This window comes from Trachurus japonicus, chromosome 13, assembly GCF_045865225.1.
Source record: "Trachurus japonicus isolate A0001 chromosome 13, Traja_1.0".
NCBI lineage: Eukaryota > Metazoa > Chordata > Actinopteri > Carangiformes > Carangidae > Trachurus > Trachurus japonicus.
In genome coordinates this window covers 35,109,308-35,132,845 of record NC_140919.1, presented here as the reverse complement: position 1 = coordinate 35,132,845, position 23,538 = coordinate 35,109,308, and the positions used below count along the sequence as shown (strand labels likewise).

The window sequence follows — 23,538 nt, the reverse complement described above, 5'->3', positions numbered from 1 at the left end:
CATGATAATAATAGAATAACCAGTTGTCATCAAGCACAACAGTGTGGCTTATCACAGTTTTAGGGCACATAAGCTACAGTGTCAGATACAAACAAAATATTTGTCAGCAGGATCAGTTCATTCTCGTTTTTTGTCTTCTTATTGGATTTGAGAACAATAAGAAAAAACACTTTTTCAACGATTCATGAGACCTTATGGTTACACTGAAATTAACAGCTTAAATGTTGAGGTATGCGAACGTTGTTAAACACAAAAAACTTTACACAGAAGTTCATGGCACAATCATAAAGACAATCTGACAGGTTCCAAATGACTTCACAGTTTAATTATGTTTATCTCAGCCGCTTCTATTAACAAGTGAAAACAAATGTGAGTGCACCTGAAATGTCCTTGTTGAAATCACTGTGACAATATTAATGACACATTTGACACTGACATATGGCACAATATAGACAGCTTTTAGAGAAAAAATAATACATAATACCAAGATCTTCAAAATATGAAGATGATATTGAATAATTGGCCAGACCTAATTTTACTTCAATTTACTCCTGTGACGGTGATGTCCTGGCAGCTATAAGAGGTGCAAGATGCTGCTCATGTAACTGCAACGACCCCGAGTTCAGTCAGGGCTTTCTGTTTTATGTCATCAGTCCTCCCCCTCCCCTCATTTCCTGTCATGTCTCTGCTGTAAATTATCATAAAAAGGCAAAACGAAAAAAGAAAAACCTTAAATGATCACTGATGTAATTTCCATATGAATTCAGAAGTAATGCCTGTCTAACAATGTTATTGTCCTCGAGTCAACAATTAAACATGTGCAGTGCGATTGCAATGAGCACAATAGCTATGATGGACAGGGCTGCACAGAAGACCTGCTTCTTTAGCCTGAACATGACGAATTGCCAGCTTACTCAGACTGTGTGAACGTACAGACAGCTGAGCTCCAGTTGAACGACATTTGAACGGACAGCAGAATCACAGCGGTGTCAGAATCTTCCGCCTAACAAGCTCCTTCAAGCTGATTGAAGTCATGAAAAATTCAGCTGGCCACATCACTGAAACAACAAGCAGGACAAAAAGGGAGGCCTAAGGAAACATCCCCTAAACCTAACTGGCAGTTTAAGTGACGCTTAACACGACGGCACAGAAGGGTTGGCTTAATAACGGGGAAAGCGGAAGCGTCAAACGACTGTGGCTGCTCAACAACTTGCTGCCAGACTCACTGTCAGCTGGTGGTGCGTATGCTGCAGCTCTAACAGGTGATATATCATGTGAACTATCACACAGCTGGCTACAGTGATGATGATTTAAAAGGCTCGGTGAGAGGAGACAGCTTGTCTGAAAGCCTTGTTCCACTGTGTCCGCGGCCTGATGCGATGCATCCCCGAGTCACCTTCAAACGCAGCTCCTCTTGGCTGATGGCTTGATGGGTCTCATAAATACCAATCGTAATTATGATCCAGCAGCAAACAAACCTCCATTTTTCAGGCCATTCTGACAAGAGTAAGGGTAAACTGAGTAGGCACTGCCTGGCATTTTGCATATCTTGTCTGACCGATGTGTCATTGTGACGGTTTAATACTCCATAATTATGCCATTGTGGATGCCTGATGGCCGAGCTGGTCCGGGTTGGCAATACGCGGCCACCGAGTGAAGAGTGAGATGTTTTTTTGCCACAAATTGCATCAGTGTTGATGACACAAGAGGTGATGAATAGTCGGAGGTGACCTACTCAACACAAAGAGCAATGGCTGCAGACAAAAACGAACACGCAGTTGGTTTGTCTGACATGCTTGCATGCCTGGGGAATCATAAAACACAATTATGCACAATAACTGGACAAAACATGTCACCCATGATGACACTAATAGTTTGTTTACCATGAATATATAATTTCATTCTTTAAACATTACATAAGCACAAGGTGACAGCATTTTCCTAATAATGTCACTTAGAGGTACAGTGTATTTTGACAGGCAGGTGCTTCCCCTGGGGGCCCGTCACCTGTCATTCAATACTTCATCAGCCATGGGCTAAGTGTGTCATCCAAATAACCATGAAAGTTCCCTCTGCTCTCCTTTCATCTACCTGAGCTGCTGATCAACAAGTTATCAAGTCAAGGAGGCAACGAGTATCTCTCTCTTCAGCAGCAGTGATGCACCACTGTTTGTGTAAATAACTAAAACACGTGTCAAGATAAATCTGTTGAGACTTTGTTTGCTCTTCTTGTTCCTCACAGAGCAGCATTTAGGAAAACAAAACATCTCTCGGCAGACTAATGAAATGAGAGTGTGGTTGAGTATATACTCTGGTCCATAGTTATTCATAGTCACGTATGTTACCATTACTGTCATTCAGTTTTGTACCTATTGTTGTAGTTTGTATTATAAGTCTATGGATTCAACCACAGTTATATGTTAATTCATGCAGTTCAAAAGTGATGTTTATAGCTAGCCAGGCTGTTTGCAGTCTTTACACTGAGCTAAAATAGCAATCTCCTGGATGTAGCTCCATAATCAGAGTTTTTTTTCTTATCCAGGACAATGGGAGTTACAAATAACAAGTAAATAAATAAACAAAAAATACTTGACAGAATCTTACATGCCAAAGTATCAACTAAAGCTAATTCTTCATCTGCATAATGAAATCCAAACAGATTTTGTGTGCATGCATTATGTCTGAATAAGATGATAGTGTAAACACAGGGTTAAACTATGGTTCTGAAAAAACAATCCTGTTAAAGATTGGTAATTGTTTTTTTGTTTTTTTGTCATAGCCACTGAAGTTGTATTTAATCAACAAAATTCAATTTTGATCTATAAAAACACCACAGAAGTGTGACTGAGATTAAGGGTACAGTTGTGACCTTAGCTGAGGCACAGCAAAATGCTGCTTAATCCATTTTTTACACATGGGTCCCTTAACACAGAGTCCAACCTTGAGATTAGACACAGGAATGATTAAAAAAAAAAAGAAAACTGCCTCCAAGCTCCGCAATACACACATGAAGTGGAGAGCTGATATCTGTGTCAATGAAAGTGTCACATAACACAGTGGACTGAGCTGCAACCTTGACTGAAGTCACAGAAAAGACAACAGCTTTATTCTCCGCACTACTCATTACAAGTAAACCAAATGGACACATGAACATATAAAGTGAAGAGACAACAACAACTATACAGAGTTGTTATCAGCTTACTGTTAACGTAGACATTTTACTGTCCTTGTAACTGCAGAGGAAAGAATAATTATCTTCTCTATTTGCTGAACAATGCGTTTGTGACAGATATGTTTTATAAGCTCCAAAGAACAAAAAGAAAAGTACATTTATGAACATGAGGTGAAATTAAGGTGTTTATGAATCTCACGACGTGAGTGTGAAATTTAAACCTCTTTGTTGCAAGCTGTTTCTACATTTCACATAAAATATGAAATTCTTACATTAGAGTGAGGATTTCTCCATGTCTACGGTTTTTATTATTAACTGTAAACTCCTTGTAATGCAGTAGAAATGTATGGCAAGAAAAATAAAAATGGTCTCTAAGGAGACATGTGGCAAGAAATCAGTTTTTTTTTTTTACTGGTGATAATGATGTAAAGAATTTTCATTCAGAACTACAAGTGACATACAATACATAATCAGCTCTATTATCTTGGTAGAAATAGTATTGTCTTTCTCTTTTCTACAGTAGTACAAGAAGAAACAAAGACCAGGGTCAGGCTGAGAGAAGAGACTGCTTTTATAACTTAGCGATTTCACTCCACATGTTAACAATAGATTTTTTTCTGTTCCCTATAGATTAAAAGTTTCAACACTTTCTTCCCCCACTTCACCACAAGCAAGGCTGCTTTCTGATGATTCAAATAATTCCATCCCTTCTCCTCAAATGGAACATTTTGATGGATTATGCAGTGTCAACCTTCACCGCACTGATCGCATTTGAATAAATGTAGATTTGAGATTTACTGAAAGATGAGGCCAACGTGTCAAAGTGATACACAACTGCATGCAAATGCTCTCTCAACTTTGAAGATTTAGCATGTCAAAAAAATGTGGCGTGGAATTTTACAAACTTCCCCACACCAAATCTAAAATGTTTTTCAAGTTGATTCAATTTTCCTGTCATTGCCCTGCCGCATATTGTCATGCTGAAGTTAATAGTGATTTGTCTGTCTGAGATCTATTGGTTAAACTGCCTTCATTACAGACACAGTTTTCATCCGCCATCATATCAGAAATTCAATGAAAAGAATTTGAAATGTGAAGAGGGTCTGTTCAATTGGCCTGAACGTGCAATATGAAAATGGCAGAGGGAATAAAACAGCAATTTGTGCAAACAGTGAGAAACAATCAGTGTAAACCTTAGAAGATATGACATTTGGGTACAAGTGACACACGGAAATCATGTACAAGAATCCTATTATACATGTATGCCATTTGACAACCCTTAAGTCTACTGATATTTGAACCAGAATAATCCACATTGTGCAGGTCCAGCCCATTTATTCATGCACAGATCACGATTCTCTCAGGCTTTGGGAAAATCAGCTTTTGCTTCAATACCGGCTTTGTCACACAAATACTTCCCTGCCCTCACTAACTACACTATCTCCCTGCCCGTTCAAGCAAAACTTTATGCTAAGTAAATCATTTACATCTCCCAAGCAGCCCATCTACATTTTCCAATAAAACCCTAAATTGATGGATGTCATCTTAGTGCTCACAGGCAATAACTCCTGCTGCTTCGAAATAACAATATGTTTTGGTTTTATGAGGTCTAGACATGCTATTCTCTTTAATGACATCCCTAGGCCAGTGGTGCTGTTTACATTTATTGATATCTGTTTTTAGACTAGAGCAGCTCTGTCTTCCTCTGAGGTTTTCTATACAGAGTCAAGTTTGACTTATGCTGACAAAACTAAACTTTTCATGTGGTAAGTTTGGACCACAGAGCGAAGTTGTAAAAATATTTTTGCTCCCTTTTCTCTGACATACATTTTGCTGAGATCCAAGACAATGTTGCAACTACATTTCAAACTACACAGATAGATTAAAAAAAAAAAAAAAAAATGAACCACTGCTGACGCCGTAACCAAGCCTCCAAACATCTGCTTGTGTTTGGGTCCATTTACAGATTAAGTTAACAACATTAGAACTGTATTTACATACTTATAATCATATACTGTATATCCCTAGCATAGTACACACACTATCCATCTCACATCTAGAGTTGGATACACTTTGGTTTCTGTCAAAGTGTTTTTGTGCCACAACGATGAAACATTTTCTCAACCACCTTTTAATAAGCTATGGGGTCCTTCATGAAGACAAAATCTTACACCAATGCCAATGATGCACTGCAGTGCTGCAGAGATGCTCAATCATGCCACACATCATGTGCTCTATTTAAAATGAAGGTACTTGTTTGGTAACATAATTTAATGGCCATAGGATTTTTTGAAACATTTCTTTTTGTTGCACATCATTCAGCCACAGTTCTTTTGATTTAGAGATCTGTGTTGGTGCTGTTTTTTTTCTTAAGGTTGAGCAACATATCAGAGTCACATGGCCATGGACCTAGTGGTGCACCCATGTCGTAGATGGAAAAAGGCTGGAATTAGACTGATACCATTATCATACATCAGTGTTAGGAGCTGGTAACAATCAGGACAAATTCACATCAGCTCCTCTCATCTCTTTTAAAAGCAGTGTGACGTAGCCTTTGAAATGCTCAGAGTAATGTGGTGAGAGTTTGGGGGAGTTTCTCCCAAGAGGAAACTCTCCCAGGATGTGAAGGAGTCGCAAGTGAAAATTTACAGCAAGCAAAATAAACTGCCAAAAACGATGGAAATGACATACTGAAAGGCCGGAGGTCCCCATATTTCAGCCGTGATACACATTAAATAATAATATACATAAAAATGTTTTTAGAATGTGTGTAGATTATCATCAGGGAGCATTCATTTTGGTGTGGTTGAATCTGCATGCTATTGAATTACTGCTGCCAAACTGGGGATGGAACAGTATTTATAGCTGCATAAACTGACAATTTCAGTAATGATCCTGTTTATGACTCACAAATAATGATCCTGTTTATGAACCACTGCGCCTCAAGAAAATAAGATTGAAAAGTTGTTTGTTGTGTAATGTGCCCTGCCCTCAGATTTCACATAGGGGAAGGGCATTAGCATATAGTGCAAGCAGCTGAACAATTACAAGAGGGGGGGATCTTTTAAAGGGAAACACCACAGCTTCCAAGAAGAAGAAAAAATCCATCAGTGGTTCATACACAACATGAGGGAGAGAGCAAAGTTCAGTCTCACACAGAGATTCAGCACTGTGCCTATATATTTAACTAGATATTGTAAACTCCTTTACCCTAAACGCCACATAAAAAGAAACAAGTCAAAGCAGATAAGTGCTGAGCCTTTTTTTTTTCGTCTTCTTTTTTTGTTGCAAACAGCATCTCTGTGCTAATGAGTGTTGGCATGTGTTCTGCCTCGGAGGATAACAGAAAAACCAATTGAAACAGTTTTGGAGAGGGCACAGACTTTACAATGACCAATTAAATTTATGGGCACATCATTGACAGTCAAAACTAAATGAGACCTGATTGCAGAAAAGAGAATGACGAACTGAAAGCCCCTCTCTGTGACGAATGAACTTTGCTTGTTCCTTCAGCTTGTGTGGACACTACAGTATAGATTTCTGCTTGTAAGCCACTGCACTGTGCAAAAAGACAAAGGTCCCTCTTGCTCAAGAGCTGTCACTACACCAGCGGTACCTGAGTGTGCAGCGGCGCCACTTTGTTATTCTGTCACCAAGCTGTCCTGTTTCTGGAGCACATCTTATCTATTGTATTCTTATGAGTTAATCGTCAAAAACCTGCTGCAGCTTCTAGTCCATATACTGTACAGATACCTAATTCACATCTGAGTTTATATAACCAGAAACACATTAGCCACTATGGCAAATAATGCAAATTCAAATTTAGTAGGAGTTGAGAAGAAAATAGTGACATACTTAGTAAATCAGGTCAGATGTCTTCAGCTGTAACTCAAGCTCTATTCGACATGTTTGATGTGGGTTTGGATGGTATTTATATCTTTCTATATATTTCCATGAGTTGTTAATATAATTCCTGTCGATAAAAGGAAAATCTTTTGTTGATAATTGGCAGGATACCGCCCATAAAAAGCCATAAAACTCTACTCCCAAAACAGTGTCAGAAATAGTTCACTTTTGAGTGTATTTATATATACAGATATAACTGTACTTAACTTTTTATACAGAATTGGTAGGCTAGTGGAACAAAGAACCAAGCTGAAAGAATTAGCTCTGAGTGATAATCTGACAAGTGCAATCGGCTTATCTTGACAAATGAATAGCATTAATGGAGGTCTGCTACTGAGATCCATCAGTGAACTATCTCATAGAAAAGAAGTTGTACAAGACTTTTAATAGGAAACTTGGAAAGTACTGTAAAATGGGAAAACCACAACAAAACAAAACAAACCAAACATCAGCACATAAGGGCAAAGAAAACAAACTTCCACTGCTGACTCCATTAAAAAGGTCCATAGCTCATTAAAGGAGAGTCAACAAACTTCAACACCCCTGTTAGAACCCACTGGGAAAACAGACGAGAGAGGGGAAAGAAACTGAATCAATTCCTGCATAACAGGAGCAAAACAAAAACTAAATAAAGTTATTAGTTAAATTAAAGAAAAGTGCGTCAAGAAAAGATGCAAAGTTTGCAAAGAAATTTCTTTTAAATGTTTTGAGGCTTCGGGGTTGCAACTGTTTTCATCTCTCAGGCAAATGGGATTTTTTCACCAATGCAGCAAACAAATGTTTTGAGGAAATCAGGCCTAACCTGTAAAACACCTCAGTGTAGATTACAAACTACAGTATTTTAATTTGTTTTTTTTTTGTTTTTTTTAAAGCATCATCTTGTGCAAGACAATCTACTATATAGGCCTATCTAAAATAATTCCAATTTTGTAATTAGATTCTGCAGTTCACACTAGAAAAGTACTTTTGAAACAGGAGGTTTGCTGACTAAAAAAAATGTTGATTTTTCAGTTCCTGTCAATGCAGTGCTCAAAAGGTAATGAAAACTAATTGTGCGAAACAGGAACACCTGTGGAAAAAAAAACACTTTTGGAAAAACATTTCATTGTTTCATTGTTAAGTTTAATTGGCTGAGGGATATGGAAGTTGCTGTTTGACGTCAACTGGTAAAAAAAAAAAAAAAATATCATGTATCATGTCCTGTTATTTTAAAAACAGGCTGCATATAAAACTCTAGACATTAGTAAATCATGGACTGTTTATACATTGGTATTATGTGATATGGAAAACATCTGTGCCAATATGTATATTATCTACAAAAGCAGTGTGATGGACGAGGTGAATTTGTGTGCTGTGATGGATTGATTTTCATCAGTGCATATTATATTTACTAAAGGTTGCCTGTTGCCTTCTATTAAAGGGATAGTTCACCCAAAATTGAAATTTCACTCATTATCACCCTCATGTGGACTAAGGGCTGGGAGAAGTTTCATAGTTATCCGTGGCTTCTCTGAGTTACAGGGGGTCTCTGTGTAGCAGGGCATGTCCATATAACGGTTACAAATGGATACCAACTGTCTTTGTAACAAAAAGACACACAAAAAAACATCCAAATACCTCCATGCTGCTCGTATGTAATGTCCGTCTTGTATTGTATGTAGCTCCGAAATGCAAAATTGTCCCGAAAAAAATGAAATAAGCAAGCTTGTTTGAAGCGGAAGCTCCTCTTCCCGGTTCGTCAAATTTGGACGAACCGGGAAGAGGAGCTTCGAGAAGCTTCCGCTAGAAAACAAGCTTGAAATATAGACTTATTTAATTTTTTTCAGGACAATTTCGCATTTCGGGGCTTCAATACAAGACGGACATTACATACGAGCAGCATGGAGGTATTTGGAAAGTTTTTGGTGTGTCTTTTTGTTACGAAGACGGTTGGTATCCATTTGCAACCGTTATATGGACATGCACTGCTACGCCGAGACCCCCTGTAACTCATGGATAACTCTGAAACTTCTCCCACTTAGTCGACATGAGGGTGAGTAGATAATGAAATAATAAATAAATAATAAATAATAATGAGATAATGAAATTTCAATTTTGGGTGAACTATCCCTTTAAGCAGGGAAATGTAGGCCTATTTGTTGTAGGAAAAGAAAAGCTGCAGTGTAGTAAGCTTACTATCTAAACGGCAGGCCAGTTGTTCTTTTGGCAGCTCTGCGTTTACTTTCCTTGTTAGCTACAGACAGACTGCTGTTTAGAAGCCAATGGATCAAGCCCATATTTCCTTTCAAATACATTTACCTGTCATCTTAGATGTAAACAATGTGACTTTGAGTTTCCCCCTTCCATTAGCTCTATTGCCTCCCATGTCTCTCCACAGCGCAATGACTCAAGTATGAGAACTAATCAATAGGCTTCTGGTTTGGGTGAATGAGCCTTAGTGCTTGGTTTGCACAGTCTTGATCTGCCTGACAATGACAGATTATAGTGCTGTATCTGAGAGTAATTAAGATGGGCCTATCGTCACGCTGATAACTCAAGAGCATGATGCCCCCAAGGCAGGCAGCATCAACCTGTCAGACAACAGCTCTCGACAGAGTAAACAACATCAGGATTTACTTATGAATCACCTGGAGAGGAGGAAAAAAGTTCAGCATTGACTGGAAATTCTGTAAAAATGATCTCCTCATTCACTTCTCGTAGCCGTACTAAAGACCACCACTACTACAAGACTAGCAAGTATTCATTATAAAGACTAAACAAATCAGAGCATATGGGAATGCATACATTTCCCTGCCAAATTATCCCCCAAGCAATCCACTTAGTATATTGGGTTCCACCTGGAGTAAATGAGGATGTGCAGTAACCATTTCCCTAAAGCGTCCAGAGACCCTATGGGAATATCTATTTTGTAATCTCATTACTCCAACAACAATCCTGTAATGTAAAGCTCACATTACTTACAGTGATGTGTTGACTTAAAGGAAAAGTTCAACACATATCAGCAAATGTATTTATTTACTTACGTTCCAAGTATTAGACAGGAGGAATGATAACACTGTCCTGTCTGTATGTTATACCGAGCTATAACCAGCAGCTGGCATGAGAGAGAGAGAACTTTTAGCAACAAAGAATATACAGTGTGTGTAACCTTAACCCAAAATGTCAATTGATATCTCATTTATGGTTAAACTTTACTATGCAGTTTTTGATCTTGGCATGATAGTGGAATCAACAGACAAATGCTGATTGATCAGTTAATTCATAAAACGATTTTTTAAAAAAAGCATAATTGCAAAAAATATCTCTGATATAGAATTTATCGATTCTTGAAGCAAAAATCAACAAATATTCTCTGGTTACAGCTTCTTAAATGTGAGCATTTGATGTTTCTCTTTGTTATTTGTCATTTTTGAATTGAATATCTGTGGTTTTGGGATGGTGGGTCAGACAAAACAAAGTAATTTCAATGAACTACTTTGGACACTGGGAAATGTTTGTGCCATTTTGTAGTGTAACAATGGATCAGTTAGTTGGAAAAAACAACTGACAGATTAATTGAAAAGCAAGATAATCTTTAGTTGCAACCTTTAATCAAAAACTGAACATTTAAGGAAGAACTTGCTGTCAAGCTATTGCATTGCCTTACATTACAGAGAGGGTTCTGTTTTTCTGCTCCTTAAGTGTATTTAATATCGTTTCTTTTAGACGTGTTTGTTCTTTCCAGCTGGCATCCCTGAGTATATTGTTCAAACAAAATTAGAGGGGCATTATGGTGCATTGGGGGCACTGCTGAAAAGAGAAACACAGAAACTTGGAAGGACCGGGCTATTCTAATGCTGTCCCCAAGTTGAGCTGTATCCTGCTGTGTAAGGGAATAATATTTCATTCAGTCTGCATAAATGCATTCGCAAACAGCACTCCAACAAGAAAAGGGAGCCACTGATTCCAGAGGATGGTGTTAAGCAGGAAGGAGTACCTGTGCTAATATCTCATTGTGTAAGCAAGATATAAATCTGGGGCAATTTGTTTTTTTTACATTTTAAATCTTTATCCAACAGCCAAGTATGGCATCTGCAGCACATTTCCCATAGCAATGTAATATTTATTGATTACTATATAGTGTTTGCATTCTGCTGGCACTCACTGATACAGAGTACTTGTACTTTTGTTTTTCTCCAGCGGCGTTGCATTACTTCCACCAATGTGCTGCTGCTTATAGAGGACTCTAAGTACACAGTGGTTATTTTATCAGGCTCAGATCTGCCCAAACAAGCCCAGAGAGGAGACAGAGAGGTGCAGCTACTCTCCTGTTGTCTGAAATACAAGGTGCAACTGAGCTCTGGCAGATAGAGGAAAGCTCTCGCCTTCACATTTCTATAGAAACGAATGGGTTGCCATCAAACCACAGTGGGCGCAGTAGATATAGGACTGGTCCAAAGGGGGGCGTGGGCCTGCCAACTCCCAAACAGCCTCTCAAGCTAATAGCTTTAAATGTGACCAAAAGAAGAAACTAATGCAATGATGAGCCTGCTCTTTGGTCATTTTTCTTAGACCAGACGAGAACACTTCTTTTTTGAAAACAACGTGCTGCTGCTGCTGATTAAAGCACCGGAACCGATTTTATTCCAGTTCAAGCAGTGGATTAGTGGAAGCTCGATAACTAAATGTATTGATTAGAGATTCAGTCTTTGCTCTCAGAAAGAGTCCCTTCCCCTCCATATTGAGCTGCAGTTATTTAGCCCTAATGTCGTGAGCTCTGCTCCGAGTCTCATCCACTCTCTGTGGACTGTGCTTGTCTTGAATTTCTCTTTAGCTGTGATCTCACGACAAGACAGTTTCTTCTTAATAATACCATCTAAATACTTAAGATGGTGCATAACAGGACAGACAAAGTCACTGTCTGGACCATCATCAGTAAGACGCTCTTCATATTCCTAGGCTGTAATTGTGGTTCCCATTTGGCCCAAACACTGTCATTATCAACGCTGTGATGCTCTGATGAAATGCTTTCTAATATTTGTGAGTGTCAGATCATTGATGTCTCCAATATTGCATATGACACACGGATGAGTGAACAAATTATGTGGAGTGCCCCATTGGACTGATCAGTGTAATTTTTGATAATGTGGGATGCGTCTCGAACTTCTTAGAAAATGCAGCAACAAATGTTACAAAACTATATGGAGCAAAGACAGGGATAGGTCACACAGATCATTTATATTATAGTGCACACAGCTTCAATATTTCATGGTTACATCAGTCTGTCTTTAATTATCTATGACTGTCTTATGTATTTCACTAATCAAAACTTTGTCCCATCATATAACAAGTAAGAGACTATAAATCTTGATTTGCATTAAGTGGTGTAAAGTGTTTTTTTTTATTTTCATTCATATATTTTAGAGTCTGTTCCTCACCACCACTTCTTCAAAGAGCAGCGTTCACTATCATACCATACAAGCCCCAACATGGCCACACAACCAGCAAGTACAAACAGTGAAAGTGGAATGTAGTGGAAAAACTGACAGCAACAAGTTAAGAGATGGACAGTTTGCTATTAAGTGGAGTCATTTTGATATTTTAACTGTTGAATCATGGAACATTTGTGAAATCATCCTCTGGCAGGAGACGGTACAACAGCGACCACTTTCACTCAAGTAGCCATCGTCTACTTGAACCGCTCCCCTACTATTAATTCTAAAATTATCTGGCAACGCACTCCGCTGTGGTAAAATTTAGCGAAGGTTTACAGGTGTCAAAACTTGAATCGCCTCCAACCCCTAGTAAAAAACACAATTACTGGCATCTGTGATATGTGTGTGAGAGACAAATGAACAGTCAGACTGAGGATGATCCTCAACACACCTCGCCAAACATAACCGCAGGGAACATTTAGGGGCGGAGACGGTGGTTGTTTTTAGCCATTGTTCTTAAACTATCTACATTTTTTATTGCACTGGTTTTGGTTGACTTATATTAGAAAGGATATCTGCCCACTGAAGTTCTTTACTTACAAAGTACTGTGCTTTGAGCCTTACTGGTGGTTTGTAATTGCTCCATCACCCATACTAATGTGCACTCTGTGCCCCTTAACTAAACAAAAACATTGCATTTCCATTTTTTTCCATTGTGGACCTGGTTGACACCGTCTAAGCATCACAGCCAATAGAGTGAGGTCCCTCAGATCCAGGGAACAGCGAGAACAATGTCATATTCATCAGCGGAGACATCAGCTCTCCTCCTCATTACCACAGCACAGTCATGAATGGAAGCTTCTGTCCCCACAGTCATGAAAGGACCTGTCATCTGTCTGTTTCTGCTAATTGACTGTTTACTACATTTCAACACAGACAGTCAGACACATTTTTGATCGTCCTCAGTTTGTCATTCAGTTCGACACCGCAGTGCAATCCCATAGCAAAGAGATGTCCAAAGTTTGTCTTTGCTTTTTATATATGCTGTATATATATATTTCATTTGACTCAAATTGATTGCATTCAGCTGCATCCCCGTGCAGTTGTCAAAACAATCAGGCACAGCATTTACCTGAAGGTCCCGCTATTATAGTATGTGGACAAAAATCCCCCATGTACCTGCTACCTAAGGTGATGTTTTTAAGGAGAGATTGGAGTCATTCAGATACTGAAAGAATATAAAGTCAAGGACAGAAAGCGATTTTCAATTTTTTATCATTATTTTTTTTGTCCACATGGACCTCCACAACCAACTTCCCTCTGTGTAAACCGGCTGACTTGCTACAACCTCTGACTTGGAAGGACAAATACTAAAGTGAAATCTGCCTATTCACTGCGAGCTGCAAGGCACCTCTGCGCTCAGGTCCATTTTATAAGCTATCTCCAAAAGAGTGTGAAGTTTGATGCACACGCACACACCGCCATGCACTGGTGAGGCCGTGATGGCTTAAACACATTCGACGAGAACTTGGGGCTTCACACAGATTGCACAGCAGCTAATTTCAGAGCAGATAAAGCAGGGGGAGAAGAAAAAAGAAAACAGCCTGGAGGTGTGATGTCCTCAGTGAAGTGATGACCGCATAGCCCACATGACTTTGTTACATCTGCTACTAATGGCTAAAAATGCCTTACATGCATCAGCTGCCAATTCTCTGCCAGCCCCTCCCTTTTCAACAGTAAGATTAGCTGCCACCATACAGTAAAGTAGTGCCATGCATTATCTAGCAATTAGAGTAAGGCTTATTAAGCAGAGTTTAATGTAAATTTAATGAGCAATAAATTCAATTTCTTTAAATAGAAGAGTATATTATTGTTACAAATGATGTACTGTGGTGATCTCAACGTACAGGCTATGAAATACTTCACAAGTGTGCACATATCAATGGGTCATTAAGTGCTGTATTAAATTTATCCTGCAACATGGTACTGTAAGCACTATTTTATACAAGGAGCAGAGAGAAGACCGGTTCATTTTACTGCAGCGGGGGCACTGACACACTGAGAGCTGAAACAATTACACCATTAATCGATTAATTAATCCACAGAAAATTAATCACCAACAATACTGATAATCAGTTAATCATGCAAGTCTTTTCTCTGGTTTCAGCTTCTCCGTGGACAGGACTTCCTCTCATTTGATATGAACCTGTTACTGTAAATGTTAGGGCTTTTGACCATTGCAGGTAGAAGAAGCTGTTTTAAGGCGTCACCTCGGCTAGTCGGCTTCTCCTCACCCCACCACCATTTAATGGATCTACATCCTGGTCAGTGGAATGCACTGTAACTAAGAGCATGTAGTTCCACTTGAATAGTTTCTGTTATGTTGCTTTTTATTTCTGCTTATACAACTATAAACATTAAGCAGAATAACATGTTACAAACAAAACCCAAGTATAAACACATACTGCATTTTAAATTAAATTACCCAAAAGTAATCACATTTAACATTTAACCCCCATCTTGGCCAACTATCAACACAAACTTGCTTTTTACACTTGGTGAAAATAATCCAGGAAATGTTGAACTGTGTAGCAAAAAATATTCATAGAAGAGGAGAATTGTTTCTGCGCAATGAAAAGTTTAACTTTTGGTTCCTTTTGTATGTTTTCTGATTAAAAAATTACGCATCATATTCTTAATCAAGTGTGTTTTTGACTTGAGGATATGAGAAGTTCTACCACTCCTGGTCCCGATTCTGTGTTTCTTTTAATGACCTTGTCTTTAGCACTCAACAGAAGTAAGAATATACAAGTGTGACAGCACTTCCTGCAGACATAAATCAGCACCACTGACAGAGAGAAAGCAAAAAGCACCAGGAGATCAACATTTTCATGGTGACTGAGGGAATCAGAAGAGAGGAACAAACACAAATTGAGGGCAGAGCAGCACACTGCCAGCTGATTTCAGCAATATCCGTTTCAAAGCCAAACCCTGCCATAAACAGCCAGAGACGGACATCTTCAATCACTCACCATGTCACATGGCAACTGGCAACCAAGAGCGCCGCGACAACTGTATATTTCCTTCTGTTTCTCAGATCCTGTCCTTCAGTGGTGCCTCAAGGCTTCATGACAGCTTGTATTGATCCACTTCACCATCACTCAGTCCTGATGAATGACTTTAAACTGGCAATAGGTGGGATTATGCAACCTTCTGAAATTTGACCATCTGATATGCCACAACAGGCCTAACCCTGGGGGGGTTAAAATACTGCTAATTCTTTGTCAAAATGAACAGGATGCTCAGCCGAGGCAGCTCTTAAGCTTCAGGAGTCATTTATAAGAACATCTTCTCCTTATGATGTCCAGGATCAGCTCTCTCTCTCTCTCTATCTATCTCTCTTTCTTTAATTAACCCTCTTTCCTCACTATCCTTATAATAGACCAAACACCCATCCAGTTTGCTGGATTGTTCTTTTTTCCACCAGATATAGACGCCAACTTCAAATCCACAGATTCTGGATGACTAACAAAGGAAATTTGGAGGCTCAGTGGTAGCACTCCACAAAGCATGAGCTTGGCACACAGACAAACAACTGGAATACCTGGGGTCAGATCACACCATTTCTGGCTTGAGGATTATTTTTTTATTTTTTATTTTTTTACCTGAAGGCTGCATCAGTTTCCCTGTAACGCTGCAACCCTTGGTGTATTGAGCTTGAGGTTATTGAGAATTCCTGATGCATTATTTTATTTGACTGAGAGGTTAATTAAATTAATGTGACAAGGAGAGGCTAGACAATGTTGTAAATGTCATTCAGCTGCTATTCAACATAGACGATAATAAATTCTACTGTGAAATGAAAGCCTGTACGCAGTGAGCTGTAATAAGGAAAGATCTCACCGTCTAAAATTCCTTTTAACTTCTAAACTTATTTCTTGCTTTGGGAGCAAACTACTCTCACCACACACACAGCAGACCTGTTGATGGGTGATGCAGATAGCCTATACCACTACATAGTAAGTGGTAATGACTGAAACTCAAATCAAATCAAGTCACTCAAGACTTTAAGTGTAAACCTGTCATCGCAACTGTTGCTTTCCCTGTGAACAACCTGGGCTTTGACGATACAACAACATATCCCATCCTACAGCTGGGAGGGATTTGACGCGGCTGCACGCTACAGTTTAATCGTCTCACATGCGTCAGTATTGTCAGCGGATACGTTTTCCAGGGAAAAAAAAAAAAAAAAACACTGACGCATGCAACTCTGATGCAACCGCGGCGGAATGACAGGGGGAACGATCGGACTACTATAGAGGACCGCAATGGTCGTGCACATCCAGGCGCCCCTGGTTCATGCAGTTGCACTGCTGTAAAAGCCCACAGCCACACGGCAGATTTACACCCCCCAGTCTCACTAACAGGGGGAGAGAAGTAAGGACTGCGGACGGGATCACACACACACACACACACACACACACATACTGGCATCAGAGGCTGCAGTTGCGCGGCCAGAGGACACTGTGCGAGACCAGAGCTGCAATGCGTGTTTTTCCTCCAAAGCGCACCTGAAGCGCAGACTTAGGAGATCCTAAGACCATGATGAGTTTGGAACCGGGTTTATGCGGCATGACTGGAGGATACAAGTACGTTTAAGCCTTGTTCTCTTGTGCTGGCAGAATCGCTCACATTAGATAATAAAGAGCCACAGTCCAGTGAGCACTGCCTTCAAGTTGCCCCAGGTCTAAATACTGTACGACTGTTTCACTGTGTTATCACTCATGATACTTTCCCCTCCGCCTGTGCAATTGTGCAGCACTAACATTACTTTTTTATAGCAAGTCCTCCGTAGACGTTTGCAGTAAAACTCAGGACAACACCCTTTCAGACAACGCTAAATCCCTTAGATAAGTGACCTGGACAGAGTAGAGAAACAGCGCGGGGATTTCGGAGTCGACAGCAGTGTCAGAGCGATAGAAAGTGATGCTGGGATTTCAGGGGAAGCTTGTGCGCATCTAGCGCGCAAACGCACCACAACTTCTCCCCGGCACTCCTCGGGCTTTCGCTCGTGGAAGGGGGAATTCTGCATCACAGACAAACAACACAGCTAAAAGAAAAACTTACCTTTCGGAAGAAACGCCGCTGAAATCACGAAAACATAGAGAGAAACAGCGAGAGATCCGCTCCCCGTGATCGCCATGTTGGACACCTGCTTGAGACTGGCGGCGCTAAATCACCTAGAGACGGCCATGGGATGAAAATGTAGACACATGAGAGGCGGAGGGAGGGCTCAAGCAGGGAGCCTGCTATCATATTGGGCTACATTATGTTGCAATGGCATCTAGGCCTATAACATTATATACGAATATTACACGGATACCTTAGCAGATTTTTTTTTTTAAGTAAAAACTGCAATATTATCCACGTAGATTCCCACTGTAACACCAAAGACGCACTGTAATGCCCACCAGGAATACTGAAGGAATATTTCAGTGACACCAGGGGAAGTGTAAAATCCCACGGAGCGCGGTGAGGTAACCATAAACTCACCACCGAGAACCACAGACACTTTATAGGAATATTATAGTAATTTTCTTTTATGGTTATGGTCTGTTAGTTCATGTGGGTGAGACCAGCCTGCTCCTCAACTGACTGTACTTTGGGCTTTATAGCTGAGGCACAAATAATTCTCAGATAAAACAGCATTTAGTTTATGTTTATTATACAGTGGTCAAGCCAATAGCAGTGCAAGCTGCTGTTTGTTAAACGGAGTGTGTATTCTAGTGTTTTATGAGACTTTAAAAGGCTGCAGAGGGAAAAGAGGAGTGTTATTTCAAACTTCTTTTAGGAGCAACGTACCTTTGTGCCACTTCTCATAAGCATAAAGTAGAATTATGACATGCGAGCTAAACTGTTGATGTTTCATCTCACAGAATAGATAAATAAAATGTAAGCTATCTTTGTTCCAAGATATGAACATGGGTTTGTCGCTCTTAAAGCTACATACAAAAGCTGTTTAATTAAAGGAATAATCTTTAAAATTTGGTGAAACTCTGGCAGCTATGGAGCCATTATGCTTAATGCCTACTCAAAGAGCGCCCCCTTTATCTTAAATCAGGAATTACATTCTATAATTGAAGCTGATAGTGCTGAAGAGGTGGCATGCTCCTCCAAGGCTGAGAACAATCATATCAAAATTTCACATTTTAAAGTCATGCTGCTAGAATGGAAATGAAATACTGCAGATTATTAATAAGTGTGACCAGCCAAACTCCTTCCTTCTTTGTATGTGTGTGTGAGTGTGTGTGTGTGAGTGTGTGTTTTATTATATCTCATGATGTTTCCCAAGTTATTCTCACCTGAAACATGCTACATTTGGAATATCTTATGGGAATCACAGAGCTACAGAGGCGCGTGCATGACAACGTTGAATCTCATTTCCCTTTTTCATTGTGTCGAAACAGCACAAAGGCTGCTAATTGCACAATCTATTCTCTGAGACTGCGTGTCAGTCCTCATTCCATGGATGAGTAGATAGCATTTAGAACTTCACTCTAATGCTGCAGCCGTCCCTATCACTACAGATTCAATTCCACACATCAAATTTATTTCAGATGTTATTATCTGTGGCAGCTTGCCAGTTCTGCCTGCCACTCACACAATGTCTCCACAAGGTGTTTTCTCCTCAGAGCACCGGCCAGGCTGCTTTATTTTCCGACAGCATAGCACTGGTAGGCATCAGTCTGCAAGGTGCACCCGGTGGAGGGATGCTCAATAAGTTATATTTTCACAGTTTGGTTGTTTTTTTCCCCCCCATTTGTAACTTTTATTATAATTTGATTTACAGTACCTGATGGTTCATTTCAGTTCTTGTGCACTCACAATAACCCACACACCCAACTTTTGTTTTCACTCCCAGTCTCTCTCTCTCTTACACGCACACACACTCACACACACACACTCTTTTGCTGTGTCGGTGATTCACTCCACTACTGCATGGCATTTCCTTTGCTCATGAGAATAGATGGGGTTCCTGGGTCTCTCTGAGAAGAGAAGCCCAGCGTCTCTGTCTCCCCGAGCAGGATGAATAATGGATGGGAATGGATCAGATGACTGAACTGCTTCATCTGGATCCTCTGTAGTAATGGCCAGCCATAGATTCTGTGTGTACGTGTGTATGATGGGTGTGCGTGCGCAATCTGTGTGCAGAATGGTCATGCAGCTTGCAAACAGTTAAGCAGTTTGTTTTGGAGAGCTGGTCACACACTGAACACTGGTGGTGCCATTTAATAGGGCAGCCGTCAGCATTTTCTATTTAAATTAGTGGGGAAACTGGTAATAAAAAAGATTTTTACCCAGGCCTCTTTCTCAGTTAATGTTTGATTAGAAATGCAATGGTTTTAAATTAAGATTTCTTTTCCCCCTTGGTATAAAATCAATCAAATTAAAGGAAATTGAATTATTTGAGATGGTAATCTATTTAGGCAAACCATTCACCATGAAAATGTTTAATTGAATCAGACCCTTGTAAGTGACCCCCAATGGCTGAGCAAGAACAAGGCTTATTGAAATGAAATTTAGATTTTCTCATGCTTAAAAGACATAAGTGAACAGGCAGGAGTATGCAAAATTCAATTTTCCTCAGATAAATTATGTACAAAGATCTTTGTGTATATGATGTGTAAGGTAACAGGATTGAGCTCAGGGCAGAATAATGGCTGTAATCACGTATGCAGCGATGACTGCAAGCCGCCAGCCCAGTATGTGCCTAAAGTCATATGCACTTTTCTTTTTTTGCTTATTTTAGCACAATAGGATTTATAAAGTAGAATAGCATTACTGCAAATTCCCACCCCCCACCCCCCATAGCAAATTATTACAGGAAATGATATTCCAAATATATCACCACAGGTCATCAATTCTTTATGCCTTCCAGGGATGAAACATGTGCACTCAATTGGTTTCCTGTCTCTTTTGTGTCACACATACACACATAGAAACCACCTGTAAAATTTTATTTTTATATATAAAAAAGGAAATCTTATTCTGGTAACAAGTGGAGAGAACTGTATCCTGATGCTGATTTGACTTCTTTCATATTTGACTTGTTGATTAATAAATCAGTGAATTCTGTTTCTGCTTACAGAAAACAAATGCACCTGCACAAAAGCATACTTGTATTCTGGGTCTTTGTTCATTTGACTAAGCAACAGGAATCAGTGTTTTTGAATCTCAATAAATGTATTTAAATTGCATACAGTAATGATCTCCATCACTCTCTGTCTTTCCCCCAACAGAAAACACGTAAATACTTAATTGTTAGACACATGCTGCGCATTTTATCAGCCAATGCACGCACAGGCAATGCTGCATCCCACCAAACCTGCAGACATACGGCAGGTGATTGTAATAAATCATGAGTCACGTGGTACCTTACAGAGGCTTAATGGTAATAAATTTGTCAGGGTATAGTGTACGTCAAGTTGGCTGGATGGGCCTGAGTGTGCCTTTCTAGTCTCCATATGCATAGAAGAGAAATATTGTTTCAGTCCTCCCATTTATACTAGTCTAAAGACTCAGCGGCTGACATTTTTTGTCCACTTCAACCCTTTTCTAGAGTTTAGAAGGATGTATTGACCCACTTTCACCATTTCATCTGCTTCTAGAGGTCCATCTATTAACAAGATATATTTAGGGCATCTTTTGTGTTTGAAAGTACAGCCACAGCAGTTTCATATGAGGTCATTTGAATTCATTTTCAACATTCATCATTCTTGTTGAATGTTTATTATATATAAATTGTTAGAACATGAACTTTATATATTCAAATTGAATTATTTCTGATTGAATTCAGTCAGTCACTTCAGATTAACCATGACTTTTATTTTATCATTAACATATTTTCTATTTTGATCCAAAAGCTTTAACTTCTTTCCTAAAAATAAATTTGAGCACTGTCCTGGTTTTGGAGGCAATTCATTGAGGGTTTTTTTCCCAATTTAACTGGCAACTATAATAGTATCCCATGGGCTAGAAGTACCCCTGGTTGAGGAACACTGCCTAAAGGCCACTGACTTATATCGAGGCATAGTCTACCTAATGTAACTAGATTAGTTCCCTTTGAATAATATAGCATGAGCAATAATTGATCATGTTTATTGTCAGCTGAGACACTCATAATCACCATAAGGAAACACTTCAACAGGGATTATGAGCTTTTATGCAAGGTGCTATCTAGACATTTTCTTCAAATCAGCACAAATGAAGATAAGAAAAGAAAAGACAGAACAAAGAATTGTGGTCATGTGTTGGCATAGCAACCAGTGATGTATCACTAGCTACACTTTATAGGAATTATTAACACAGCTGGAACACCTGGCTGAAAACACCTACATACAGTAGACTGAACAGCATAATACAGGGCCAGGAGCATTAGCATCAAAGTGTCCATGACTATTTCTGCTGGGAGCCAAATGGCTGGTGGCTACCTGCTGTTAATGAAGAACACCATGCCTATAATTTTGCAAATTAGGCTCGGGGTGAAATCAATGACATAAGACCAGTAATAACAGTAATATACATCTTTGGAACTGGTTTTCACCAACAAAACCTTTCTGAAAACTTGCTGTAAAACCAAGGAATTTCCATGCACCTGGAGTCTAAATAAAAAAAACAGACTGCATGATGCTTCAAAGCACTAAAACAGATATGAACATTTTAGCAGATTCAGTTTAAGAACATTACTGCATTTCCTCCAAATAGCATTGAAGGAAGTGTGGTTTAGAATACATTTGCATATTAATTATGCAGAAAAATCCCATAAACTAAGCTTGTATCTCCCCAAATCCTGAGGATTGAGGAATGATTTGCCACATACCAAATTAGTTTGTGGAATAGAATAGTTTGTGGAATCTTACTGTATAGAGCCCACAAGTTCAAATTCAAATCTTTATTGTCATATGCATTGAAGACAATGTCACTGTGAAGGCCAGTTAAAGGTAAACAATTAAGCTGCTGTTCATAAAAACCTGCCCTGTGACTTTGGGTCAAGAGTCAAACTCTAGATTCATTTGTGTGGGAACTAATTCATTCAACAATAAGAGCAAGGGCACTGCCTGCCATTATGCTCTACTGGGGCACAATTTGGTCTGCACTGACTGACTAAAAGTGTACTGCCTACATGACATTTACATTGGGGCTCGCGCTCCAATAAAAAGGGTCTGGTGACGCTCCTGAATAAGAGCACAATCAGGTTCATAATATGCTGTTCTACACCATTTAAAACAAAACTGTAAGCCAATATTTCCCCCTGGTCTGTGCTGTTCATTTCCAATGATTACACTGCAAAACACGCTCCAAAGAGCAACCAAGCAAAATCAAACCTCAGAAAATCCAATAAAATGCTTTAACCTTGACAGTGCATGTAGCAATCATCTGTAATCCTATTGGATACATAAATTAGTCTCTAAGAGTATGCTTTCACACATCAAAATCATTTCATTTTTCAATTACTGAAATCAAAGAGGCAATAATATAGCTTAAAAACATCCAGTCCCTTTATCAAAGCCTATATTTTTAAAAACAAAAAACTGTAAAACAAAAGAAAAAGAAAAAACTGGGAAGGTTGACATTTTAACCAACAGAGCCCTTGGGTCAAAAAAAAACAAAACAATTATTAAAACAATTGTTCAATTGAAAGAATATATTTGGCAAAAAACTGTATCTGTATGTTGTGGTTTCTTTAAATCATTCAACAAGAAAGATCATAGCAGGCGTTTTATCTACTTCACTGACAACTTGATTTTGTATAGATTTCATTGACTGCTATTGAAGCACTGACTCTTTGACCCCAGATTACATTAGAGCTTTAACTGAAGTCTTAGATCCACATAAAGGCATCTGAAAGGTCTTGCTGCATATAGATTAAAGACAACCTGGTGGAGCTTTCACACAGAGAGAAGGTGTAGAAGAACAACACCTGACATGATCGCACAATTAGTTAACTGATGTATGTTTTTGTTTTTTTCAAATTTATGCAGAGAT

General features: G+C 39.2%; 2 protein-coding genes across 4 annotated transcripts in view; both read right to left on the bottom strand.

The window, feature by feature from the left end:
- The window catches only part of cadm1b (cell adhesion molecule 1b), a 171,573-nt gene extending 153,781 nt beyond the window's left edge, over positions 1–17,792 (bottom strand). For 2 of the 3 annotated variants that reach the window (XM_085796198.1, XM_085796200.1), the window contains exon 1: positions 17,620–17,780. In XM_085796198.1, the coding sequence (XP_085652324.1) occupies positions 17,620–17,695 (76 nt within the window). In that variant the 5' untranslated portion in view covers positions 17,696–17,780. Of the gene's footprint in view, positions 1–17,619 lie in introns of all 3 variants that reach the window. The other variant, XM_085796199.1, reaches the window with a different exon arrangement.
- paf1 (PAF1 homolog, Paf1/RNA polymerase II complex component) overlaps positions 6,819–23,538 on the bottom strand; it is a 384,753-nt gene continuing 368,033 nt past the window's right edge. The window contains exon 15 of the mRNA XM_085796196.1: positions 6,819–6,834. The gene's annotated coding sequence lies outside the window, so the exon portion shown is untranslated. The remainder of the gene's footprint in view (positions 6,835–23,538) is intronic.